Here is a 12,208-nt window from a genome sequence, read left to right as displayed (position 1 = left end):
TAGCTTTGAGATAGTCATTAGACATTTAAATGGACTTGTCAGATAGGTGTTTGAATGTAGGAGTCTAGAATGTTACAGAAGACAAGGCATAATGGTGAACAGAATTTGGTAGGTCTCCTAATTTCAGCATTTGCTTTTAACTATAAATTCCCAGAATACTCAAACATTTATAGACAATACACACTATTTTAAGCAGTTGTTGTAATCTGTGACTTTGTTTTTAGAAAGGAAATGTGAATGCTTACTATCCCAAATGCTGTGTTGGATTCCATCCGTGCTAACCTTCAGAAACTTTACATTCTTAATTATATGCTTTTCTCCTATATATTCTTCCCTTCAATTGAATCCTTCCTACTTAGCTTTTTAAAATGCTCAAATCTCTCGTATGAAAAACGAAATGAAACCTTCACTCAGTAAGTTTCTTCTCACTCCCACCTTCTTTACCTCTTCTTAAACTTCTCTGAGGCAGACCTATGCAAACAATCTCCTTTTAGCCTTCTGCCTCCCTAATCCACTCCAGTCTGGCATCCAGGCGCATCATTCCTCCAAAACAGCACTGGCTCAAGTCACCAGTGCCTTATATTTGTTGCTAAATCAAACATTTTTCAGTCTCCATCTTACTTGACCTCCCAGCAGCATTGCTACTCCTGATGTCTCCCCTCACTGGAAACTGCCATTCACGCCCAACAGCTACCAAATGACTCCCAAATGTATTAACTGTACTTACATATGAAGTGGCCTAGAGAGCATTTTCTCTTGGATATCTCAAAGGCACCTCAAATGTCTGGAATTGAACTAGGGATCTAGTTCAAATCTGATCTTATTCCAGTTTTACCTGAATGAATGGCATCACTATCCCAGTGTGCACACCAGAAGCCTAGGAGTCACCCTGATGCCTCCTACTTTCTCCCTCTCCCTATCCAGTTCATCACCAAAACCTGCAAATTTTGCATCCTAAATATTTCTGGAATCCACCCACTTCTCTCCATCTTCATCATAATCACTCCGATTCAAACTGTTTTCAGCTCTCATTTAGAACACAATAGCTTTTTATTTGACTATTAGGCCAAACAAACTTTTGAAAATGCAACACCCCTCCCCCCACTTCCACTGCTTTTGGGAAACTGACTATAGGCTACAGAAGGGTAGAGGGTACATGATTCAGTCTCTTTTTAATTTCTCCAGCTTCATTTAATACCACATTCTCCAGAGTTCCTCATTTTACCCATCAGATTATTAAGTCTGGAAGGACAAAGATCATGCTCATCATTATATCTTCTGGTTTTTTAAAATTATTTTTTTAAGATTTATTTATCAGAGAGAGAGGCTGAAGAGTGCATTAGCAGGGGCAGCAGCAGGTGGAGGGGAAGCAGGCTGCTCACTGAGCAGGAGTCCTGTTTGCTGGACTCAATCCCAGGACCCTGGGACCGTGACTTGAGCTGAAGGCAGACACTTAACTGACATCCCATATATCTTCAGTTATTAAAACAGTACATAATAAATGGCCAATACATACTTACTGAATGAACGTATAAATGAATGAATAAATACCTAACAACAAAGATCAGTTGGCAAAATACCAAACTGTTGACAGGACAGGGAATATCTCTGGTAGAAAGAGCATCATGATTTATAATTTTTCTTTATATTTATCTCCATCAGATAATTTCTAAACCCAAATTATAACATTATATTTAAAGTATTGGCCCTAGGTTCCATTCTATTAGTATAGTTAACTGAAAGCTTGTCTATATCTTTTGGAAAAACATTAACACTCAACTAAATTGTCAACTGACACATTAATATTTTAAGGACCTTAATGTTTGATATCACTAAACATGAAAGAAATGGCAATCAAAACCACAATGAGATATCACCTCACACCTGTTAGAATGGCTTGTACGTTGTTGGTGGGAATATTAACTAGTACAGCCACTGTGGAAAAGAGTATGGCAATTCTTCAAAAAATTAAAAATAGGACTACTATATAAGGAGTACTTGGGGGTTGGGGCCTCTGCCTTCAGCTCAGGTCATGATCTCAGTGTCCTGGGATCGAGCCCCATATCCGGCTCTCTGCTTAGTGGGGAGCCTGCTTCCTCCTCTCTCTCTGCCTGCCCCTCTGCCTACTTGTGATCTCTGTCTGTCAAATAAATAAATCAATCAATCTTTAAAAAAAAATAATAAAAATAAAATAGTACTACTATATGGATCCAGCAATTCCACTTTTGAGTATTTATATGAATAACTGAAAACAGGATTGAAGAGAAATCTGCATTTCTGTGTTCACTGCAGCATTATTCCCAATAGCCAAGATACATATGGAGACAGCCCACATGTCTGTCAATAGATGAATGGATAGAGATGATGTGGTGCATATATACAATGGAATATTATTCAGCCACGAGAAAGAAGGAAATCCTGCTATTTGCAACAACACTGATGGACCTTGAGGGCATTGTGCTAAGTAAAGTAAGTCAGACAGAGAAGACAAATTCTGTAGGATTTCACTTATACAAGGAATCTAAAAAAGCTGAACTTAAAGAAACAGAGTATAGAGTGGTATTCACCAGGGACTGGGAGGCTGAGGAAATGGGAAGATTTTGGTTAAGGGGTAAAAGCTTCCACTTATAAGTGGAACTATGATCTAATGATTATAGTTAACGAGATATGTATTGTATACTTAAAAGTTGTTGAAGGCGTAGATCACTACAAAAAAGAAATGGTAAATATGTGATATGATAGAGGCGTCAGCTAATCCCTGGTGGTAATCATTTTGCATACTTTAAACTTATACAGTGTTGTATGTCAATTATGTACTATAAAGCTGGAAAAAAAAATACTTCAGTAAGATACTGTTGTTGGCCACAAGATGTCAGCATAGTGAGAGTTTTCCCAAGTAACCAAATGATCATTTCTTTTGGAATTTATGATGATGAAACAGCAATAAATCTGTTACCATATTCCAGGCATGATACCAAATAAATTTCATTTAAAAGCTTTCTTTCCTTTTGGTTAAAACAGTCATGCAACTACATATTAACATTCTTAAACAATTAATGCAGAAGAATATAGATATACATAACATGGAAAACAGATAATCAAGTCAAAAGATGGGTAGAAGACATGAACAGACATTTCTCCAAAGAAGACTTACAAATGGCTAACAGACACATGAAAAAATGTTCACCATCACTAGCCATCAGGGAAATTCAAATCAAAACCACACTGAGATACTACCTTATACCAGTTAGAATGGCAAAAATTAACAAGGCAAGATACAAATGTTGGAGAGGATGTGGAGAAAGGGGAACCCTCTTATACTATTGGTGGGAATACAAGTTGATGCAGCCACTTTGGAAACAGTATGGAGATTCCTCAAAAAATTAAAAATAGAGCTACTCTATGACCTGGCAATTACACTAGTGGGTATTTACCCCAACGATACAGTTGTAGTGAAAAGAAGGGTGATATGCACCCCAATGTTCATAGCAGCAATGTCCACAATCGCCAAACTGTGGAAAGAGCTGAGATGACCTCCAACAGACAAATGGATAAAGATGATGAGGTCCATATACACAGTGGAGTTCATTACTCAGCCATCAGAAAGGATGAACACCCAACTTTTTTATCAACATGGATGGGACTGGAGGAGATTATGCTGAGTAAATAAGTCAAGCACAGAAAGTCAATTATCATATGGTTTCACTTACTTGTGGGGCATAAGGAATAACATGAAAGATATTAGGAGAGGGAAAGGAAAGGTGAAGTGGGAGATCGGAGGGGGAGACAAACCATGAGAGACTATGGACTCCAAGAAACAAACTGAGGGTTTAGAGGGGAAAGGTGAGCCTAGTATTGGGTATTTAGGAGGGCATGTATTGCATGGAGCACTGGGTGTTACACGTAAACAATGAATCTTGGAACGCTGCCTCAAAACTAATGATGTACTGTATGGTGACTAATAAAAATAAAATATGCTTTAACTACTCTCCCCCAAATCCTAGTATCTCACTCAGAAGAAACCACTATTAAGTTTTGTGTTCATCCTTCTAATCAACCTTCTCCTATGCATAGATCTGCATACAAATAGAAAATAACTTTTTTTTTTTTTAAGATCTTATTTATTTATCTGACAGAGAGAGAGAGAGATCACAAGTAGGCAGGGAGGCAGGCAGAGAGAGGAGGAAGCAGGCTCTCCGCAGAGCAGAGAGCCCGAGGCAGGGCTCGATCCTAGGACCTTGGGATCATGACCTGAACCGAAGGCAGAGGCTTTAACCCACTGAGCCACCGAGATGCTCCAGAAAAAACCTTTCTAATATATAAATTACATCATGCTATAATGTTGCTACCCACTTTATTCACTTAATAACATCTTGGGAGAGATTTCTGGATCAACTCAACTTTACACAGTAAAAGTTTAAAAGTTTAAACTTTAAACAGCTCAACTATATTAAACATTTTGTGCCCCTCATAAGATGAATTATTTCCAACTATTAGTCTTAAAATATTCAATGAAAGTCAAACTCACTATTCTAATAATTTAGTATATAATACAGAAAGTGACCAAAGCCTTTTCTGTAGACAGTTAATCCCCTTTACTTCACCAATCCTTTTACCCACCTCCCCTCTGGCAACGTACTAGTTTGTTTTCTGCATTTAAGAGTCTTTTTTTTTTTTTTTTTAAATTTGTCTTTTTGTTCATTCATCTGTTTTGTTTCTTAAATTCCACACTTGAATAGAGTTATATGGTATTTGTTTTTCTCTGACTGATTTCACTTAGCACTATACCTTCTAGGTCTATCCATGTTGTTACAAATGTCAAGATCTCATTCTTTTTTTATGGCTGAGTAGTATTTGTGTGTGTATATACACAACAACATTTTTATCCATTCATCTGTGGATGGACACTTGGGTTGCTTCCATATCTTGGCTATTGTAAATAATGCTGCAATAAACATAGGGGTGCATATATCTTTTCGAACTGTTGTTTTCATTTTCTTTGGGTAAAAACCCAGTAGTAGAATTACTAAATTCTATTTTTAATTTTTTGAGGACCCTCTATACTATTTTCCATAGTGCCTGTACCAGTTTGCACTTCTACCAGTAGTGCACGACGCTTCCTTTTTCTCCACAGCCTCACCAACACTTCTTTTCTTTTTGATTCTAGCTATTTTGACAGATGTATCTGTCAGTTAAATATGCCTGATTTAAGAAAATGTTTTTATATCTAGATCATGCCCAGACTAAGTCAATTTAAACATCAGGGCTATATATTATTTAATGGAATTCCAAGGTAAGCAACTTAAATTATTCAATCTTATGTCTCAATGTAATTAATGAAATGAGTTCTTTGAGACTACAGAAATAGTATTTAATTTTCTTAACAGATGAGTGCCAGAAAAGGCATTAACAAGATATATATGGAAAGAGTTATTTCCTATCTTCCATTTTGATAAAAATGGCAAGGTAGATTCTTCAAAATAAATCAGTGTTTTTCTTCTGATGTATCAGACAGTGGGGAGTGGGCCCACTCGGGGTCAATAAGAATAGTGGGTTATTTTAGAAAGGCCTTTACCTTTGGCTCTGTCTTCTACCTGTGGTGATCCATGGGTGAAGGAAAGAGAGATCAGAGAGTAAGAATGACAAGAACCATGAGGTACTAGTATCATGGTAGGAAGGGTCCATTAGCAGTTTCAATTAAAGTTGACATTGAAACTATGAGGAGAACGATACAAAGTTGTTCCTCTCAGCCAGACTTAAAAAAAAAAAATCTATTATAAGATTATCTATCCTTGAGACTCTAGAGCGGAACTGGTCAACTTTAGGCAGGTCTGTAAGATACGAAGGAACTTCATAGCTATGAGCTGCTGGGAATACCGAGGTATCAGGTCACATCACAAAATTTTTAACAAGCAACTGCCTTTTAACTTGCAGCTCAGAAGAAGTTACACGTGACATGTCTCTCTTCACTGCTACAAAGTAAGTTCCATCAGAACAGGGAGGATCTTGGTTTTGTTCACTTAGCCATCCCAAGCACCCTAAACACAACTAGTGCTCAATAACTGTTTCCTGTCAGAATGTAGTAAGCGGTGGCCTACAGCTAACAGACAGTGTGTGATATTCTGAAGCAAGGGGACAAATTCATAAAACTGAATTCCTTTTTAAAAAGGTTCATTTCCAGACTATTTTAATATTTTCCTTTCCCTCTTTCTTTCTCTAGGTTTTATCTCAATTCTTGGGACCTTAAGGATTCCTTCTTCCCAGAGTCCACAGTCCTGCTGAATGCTAAAAGTGACCGGAACTTCCTTCATGCTCCCAGGATACCATAATAGCATCTGTCTAAGATTCATGTAGTGACTAATCCTCTATTTTACTAACTTTAGGACAACAGGTCAGTTTTGTACCACAACTTTTCAGTTTAGCTCTGTATTATAAAAGAAACCCATAGCTAACAGTGTATTAAAACCTTTTAAAATAAGGAGAAAAATAAAACTTTTTTCAAAAGCTTAACTGACTGATATTATAGTTAATTTGTAAACTTACAGTGACTATGCCATTTATAGATCTAGTTACATATATATTTTTTAATATAGTTACATATACATTATATGATCTAGGTACATATATATTTTTTCAAAAGCTGAAAGCAAAACAAAACAAAAACACCAAGAATTATTTAATTTACCTTTATGGATGAAGCAGCATACAGCATATCTTCCAGGGTGAAATGGCAACACTGGTTCAAATATTCTTGGCAAAATTCTTGAATCAGCTGCAGATTATACAGGCTATCAGCCAAAGACATGGTTTCTTTCAAACAAATATCTTCAAATAAGAAAAGAGCAAGGTGATGACTGTGGGTTAATTTGATAACATACATTTCATATCATTTTATAATTAGTGGCTTAGTACAAACACATATTTATGTGGAATCTGTTTTACATACACTTACAAATAAAGGGGCCTCTACACAGAAAGACTTAGGACTGTTTTATTCAAACTACCTTCCTCGGGATTATATGTAAACTTTTTTTTTTTAAGCCTTCATTACTTATTAAATACTGTTTTCTCAATATTTGTCACCATCTATCTACAGCCCACAAATATTTCGCTGGGACACTTACCCTCTATTCTCACGACACCAGGACAGTAAAAGTGAATAAGAGCAGCTAACGCACAGCCGTCCGTACCATCTTTCAACAAATTTTCTACCAATGGAATGCAAGGCAGTTGCTTGAGCAATGTTTGCTCCTTTCTGTAACGAGCCTATAATATAAAAAAAAAGAGAGATAAAATAAATAAATACTAAACATAAGGAAAAAACTGTCACTGTAGAGTCTAATGCACCAGTAATATACATCAAGAGAAATGAGAACTATTCAAGCAACATCCTTCTTTTCTAAATACTACTAGACATTACTTTACCAAAGTCAAATACAGAGAAACAGCTTTATAGTTTCAAAGTACTTAGTACAACATTATATTGCCAATTTACATGAAATGAACTTTAGGCTAAATATTTAAATATAAAAGCATCATAAAATGGGTTCTGAACATTTTACATCCAAAGCATCATTCTGTTCTTTTGTAGATAATAAAATTCATTTATTTTAATGTTGGCCTTAACTTAGACCACAAGTTCTTATACGCAAAGAGCAAGAGTACTATTGGAGCATAAAGAATTACAAGAATTCTCAAAATTGGGAAGCAGGTATAAGAATACAATACTATTCTTACAGAAAATCTGACAATAAGAAACATCACTTTGAGTAACTAGAATATCACCAAAATATTCTGGTTTGGCATTAAGATAATATAAATAAAATGTAACACCTTTGAAACAAAAAAACAACCCAATGAGGGTTAGGGCTAGGGTTAACAGAGCAAATAAAAGGACTTCTGCTCCCCCTCAGAAAAACAGAAGAAATCTTTGTTTTTTAAAGATTGCTTGGTGTGACTGGATACAAATTTGTAAGACAGTTCTCTAGAAATGAGACATGCTCTTAAATCAGACTACCTAGGTTCAAATCCTGGTTCTGACACTTACTAGCTCTGTAATCTTGGACAAATTACTTAAACTCTCACTTCTCAGTTTCCCCATCTGTAAAATGGGGATAATAATAGTACCTACTTGATAGAACCACTGAAGGATGAAGTAAGGAGATGCCCATAAAATGCTAATAAGCACACTGCTGGGAACACAGCAAGGGATAACTAAAGGCTGGTCTGTTACTAGCTGTCAGCTCTCCTAAAGCCAAGAAAATAATGCTAAAGACTTAATGAAAATGCATATTGAAGTATTTTATTAGAAAAACTTATGATTAAATTGGTTACTGATATTTCAAGGTTTTTAATCAAAACTAATTTTTCTTCTAACTCCATCTGGTTTATATATATTTTAATAACTATAATTATGAAATAAAATACTTCTGTGAGAATAAAAACAAAAATAATTTACTGAAAGAGAACATTTACTATCTGGTGGTGAAGTTAAATTTCCTTTAAATGCTATCCCTCAGAAAAGTACATGCATTAATGAAGAAATAAGTATTTATTCCTATTTCTCTCTGGCTACCCAAGAACAAGACGCATGGAACATTTTTTCCTCTTGAAGATATCAGAGAGCTTGTTCTTCTTCATTAGTGCACACTAGACATCTCTATTTAATGGTATGTTCCAAACTCAAAAGTACCTACATTCAGAAAAAAATTATATATATGCACTATATAAATTCCTTGATTACTGATTTTAGTATCTTTAGTAACCTGTTAATAGAGTTAGAGTTAATAGAGTTTAGAAACTGCTAATAGAGTTTAAAATTTAACCATGAAAAAAGAGCAGAGAAGTAGTAAAGGGGAGGGTGAGAAAAAGAAGAAATCAACCATTAGCATCTTCTAGCCTTAAGTTACCCTTCTCATATTTGGTAAGCCACAGTTCTAGATCCTTACATTCCTTTCCCTGGCCAGCTAGAAACAAAACAGTCTCCGTCTTAGAAATCCTCTAAATTGGCTGGGTGGGCTCATTGCCAAACTTCCCAGCTCCCTAGGAGCAGCCTGTTTTCACCCTATAATCTGAACTAGACTGAGCTGAGCGCCCAGGGTCATGGAATAAAGAACCGAATTGTGATTTGTCCTGCTGCTCTCTGCCAAGCAGCACTTCTATTCAAGGCACACACTCACACAGACTAATGAGGCTTTAGCAATAAATGTAGATGATTTAGAACAGACTATCAGGGATTTCTGAGTGCATACTAAAAACTTTTCCTGAAGATTATATCCTAAAAGATGTACCAGGTAAATAAACTTCTGAAGTCATGTACAACTCTTATTTGCAGTTCATAAAAGTTGTCATCTTTTATATTTTATACTTGATCTTCTATGGTTTTATAAACCTGCTGTATGGAAACATTCCTTATTCCTTCTTTAAACTGAGAAATCTGGTATTTAAAAGGGGCATCATATTTTCTATCTTCCAAAATGACAGTGTATTTCTAAGTTATATACTTATTTCTGAGGGTATAAAATACTTAAGTGGTCTAACCACCCAGATTTAATTTTTAAGGAACAGACCTTCAGGTCAAATCAGAACTGAATATAGTTTAGGTCTAATACTGGTATGGCCACTAAGAAAATGTCACTTTTTTAATCACACAAAAAGTATACCCTTAAAAAAGGGTATAGATAATTTACATATGTAATTCAGATCTACTTTTCCTAAAGTTATTAGAACTAGTAAGAATCTCTATCCATACATGTTTTTAACCTAGTTACTAACAGTCTGTAAATATCAATAGGACTAATGAAAGAATGCTTATGCTTTAAACTATTTTTAAAGCTTCTAATCCAAACTTTGGCTAGATTTTTTAAATCTTTTTACTTTATATTATGATCAAATACCTTAAAATCCAATCTCAATGCAGCAACTAACAGAATTATATGAAATGACTATACCAGGGAGACACAACAATACCATTCTACAATTATAATTCTGGAGAGCAAACTGAAGTAGCTGGGCAAACTTACTGGAACCAGTTTCCAAAACCATTTGGAAGGAGACTTCAGAGGAAGCAGCAGGGGGAAAAAAGGGAAAGCAAAAGGTAAAGGGAAAATTCATCAGAATGATTTTCAATTAAAAAGTGACAATAAAGCTTCTCATAGTGGAGTTCCAAGTTTATAGTTCTCATAATACTTTTTAATGTTAATTAAGGTTTAAAAATATATAGGTTCCTAATGATAAAGACTTCCACCTTCTCCTCCCCTCATCTCCTCTCCCAACACAACAATTCATTTTTCAGATACTCAGGATAGTTTGTATACTTTGGCAGCAAAGAATTTTATTTCCAGTTCTAGAATCACACATCATATTAAAAAGTAAATCTATATCACAAAAGGGAAGTAGAAAGATCAGGGCTGGATATGCAGTCACTATAATGCTTAGACTTTAGTAAACCAAGTCTGATATGGCTGTGTTTCTTTCCAAAGAGAAAAGAAGAAAGACTCTATCAATAAGTGTACGAATAAAGCAAATAGCATTGTAGACCTGAACAAAATAATTTCTTTCCACTATAAGAAGAATTTCTTTTAATTAATGGGGTAATTGACAATTCTTACTAAGATTTTTACAGTCTCTAAAGCAAGTAGCTACTTACATAAAGAGAATATAAGTGTTATTAATTTTACTATCTAGAGGTATACCAAAGTATATAATTTTACCTCTTTAAAATAATGAATAAATTCATAATTTCAGTCAATATGAGCTAATAATTTGATTATCTTTGTACTTTTGAGCACAATTTCTAAGGGCTTGAATAAACACTTATTGAATGAACCAAACTAAATGGGGTCTGAGTTAAAATTCATATTCAACTTTTAGGTAGAAAGTTTATTCTGCAGGGGTGCCTGGCTGGCTCAGTAGTTAGAGCATGTAACTCCTGATCTTGGGGTTTTGAGTTCAAGCTCCACATTGGGTGTAGGAATTACTTAAAAATAAAATCTTTAAAGACAAGTTTTTCCTATATAAAATTAACTGTAAAAACAAGATTATTTGGAAAATAACAAATAATTTCAAGAACTTTAAGAATCAGAAAAAAGTCACCTCAAGAATCAGAAAAATACCAACTTTCCATAGAGATAACATGTCCAATAAGTTTTCCTTATTGCATCAGGAAAAAATAACCTTAATAATTTTGTTGCATGTATTTTAGTCTCTCATTTAACCAGAAGTTTTGGGCAGTTGCAGTTATGATAACCATAAAAAGTACAAAAGAACAGGAGCAAAGGAAGCCACTGAGAATGTGTCAGGATCCCGATGAAAAACCAAAATTTTCAAAAACAGGGGTTTTCTTGGTTTTGAGACTAGAAAATTCCATTATACACAAACTGATACCAAGAAATTTATTGTGAACTATTAAAACAGGAGATATGCAAAGCAGTCTCTGATGGTTCTATATATCTCTCTATATATATTTTGTAAAATATTCAATAGGACTTTTTACTAATTCAGATGCCCTGGCCTTCCTCCCACCTCTCCACTGACCTAACTTAGTGATAGCAATCCTACTAAGGAAAAAGGAAAACCATTTGGATTGCCTAGCTGAAGGAAATGGGACTAAAAAAAGTAGACATACTAAAAGAACAAATACATATCTGTGCTATTCATGCTTATAAACACATGCTTTCATAAGCTCAAATATACGCAAAACCTCCTTGTTGAAGAAGGATAACTATATTTCTGAAGTGAACAGCAATTGCCCCCTCCTTTTAATTTTCAGAGAATAACTAGGCAAACTGTAACCTCAAATCCTGTTTTAAGATAAAATTATGAGACTGAAATGTTTTTAAAAGGCCACAGACAACTGGTGAAAATTTTTTTATTAAGTTTTTACTGATGACAAAGACCAAACTGGGCAGTTCTGATTTTCTGGAATAATTCTATTTTCCAGCAATCCTTTCTACTGTCTTCATCACACATTTGGCTCACCCTTAATTTTGGTTACTTGTTTTAGGTCTTGCCATTAACACTCGCCAAACAGTTCTATGTCTTCCCCTGGGTATCCACAATCACTCTGGAATTTAGGCTAATTCCTGAACTACTTCTGGGTGCTCTCGAGACACTTTGGGAGGATGCTGGTTTGACCTGGCTATTACTGGAAACCTCACGAAGCTGGAATTTATTAAGGAATTAATCATAGTGTGACCTGTCACCTCAT

The 12,208-nt window shown here is 35.1% G+C and overlaps 1 protein-coding gene across 4 annotated transcripts in view; it reads right to left on the bottom strand.

The window, feature by feature from the left end:
• CAMSAP2 (calmodulin regulated spectrin associated protein family member 2) overlaps positions 1-12,208 on the bottom strand; it is a 120,031-nt gene that overhangs the window by 20,594 nt on the left and 87,229 nt on the right. For 2 of the 4 annotated variants that reach the window (XM_004756244.3, XM_004756245.3), the window contains exons 5-7: positions 10,023-10,055; positions 7,125-7,266; positions 6,686-6,825 (exon numbers count right to left, since the gene is read on the bottom strand). In XM_004756244.3, coding sequence (XP_004756301.1) covers positions 6,686-6,825; positions 7,125-7,266; positions 10,023-10,055 — 315 coding nt within the window. The remainder of the gene's footprint in view (positions 1-6,685; positions 6,826-7,124; positions 7,267-10,022; positions 10,056-12,208) is intronic. The other 2 variants (XM_004756246.3, XM_004756247.3) reach the window with 1 other exon arrangement.

Source organism: Mustela putorius, unplaced genomic scaffold, assembly GCF_011764305.1.
Source record: "Mustela putorius furo isolate JIRA1106 unplaced genomic scaffold, ASM1176430v1.1 tig00000508_pilon_pilon_pilon, whole genome shotgun sequence".
In the NCBI taxonomy this organism is placed as follows: domain Eukaryota; kingdom Metazoa; phylum Chordata; class Mammalia; order Carnivora; family Mustelidae; genus Mustela; species Mustela putorius.
The sequence above is the reverse complement of the archived record's forward strand: the minus strand, read 5'-3'. Positions and strand labels throughout refer to the sequence as shown.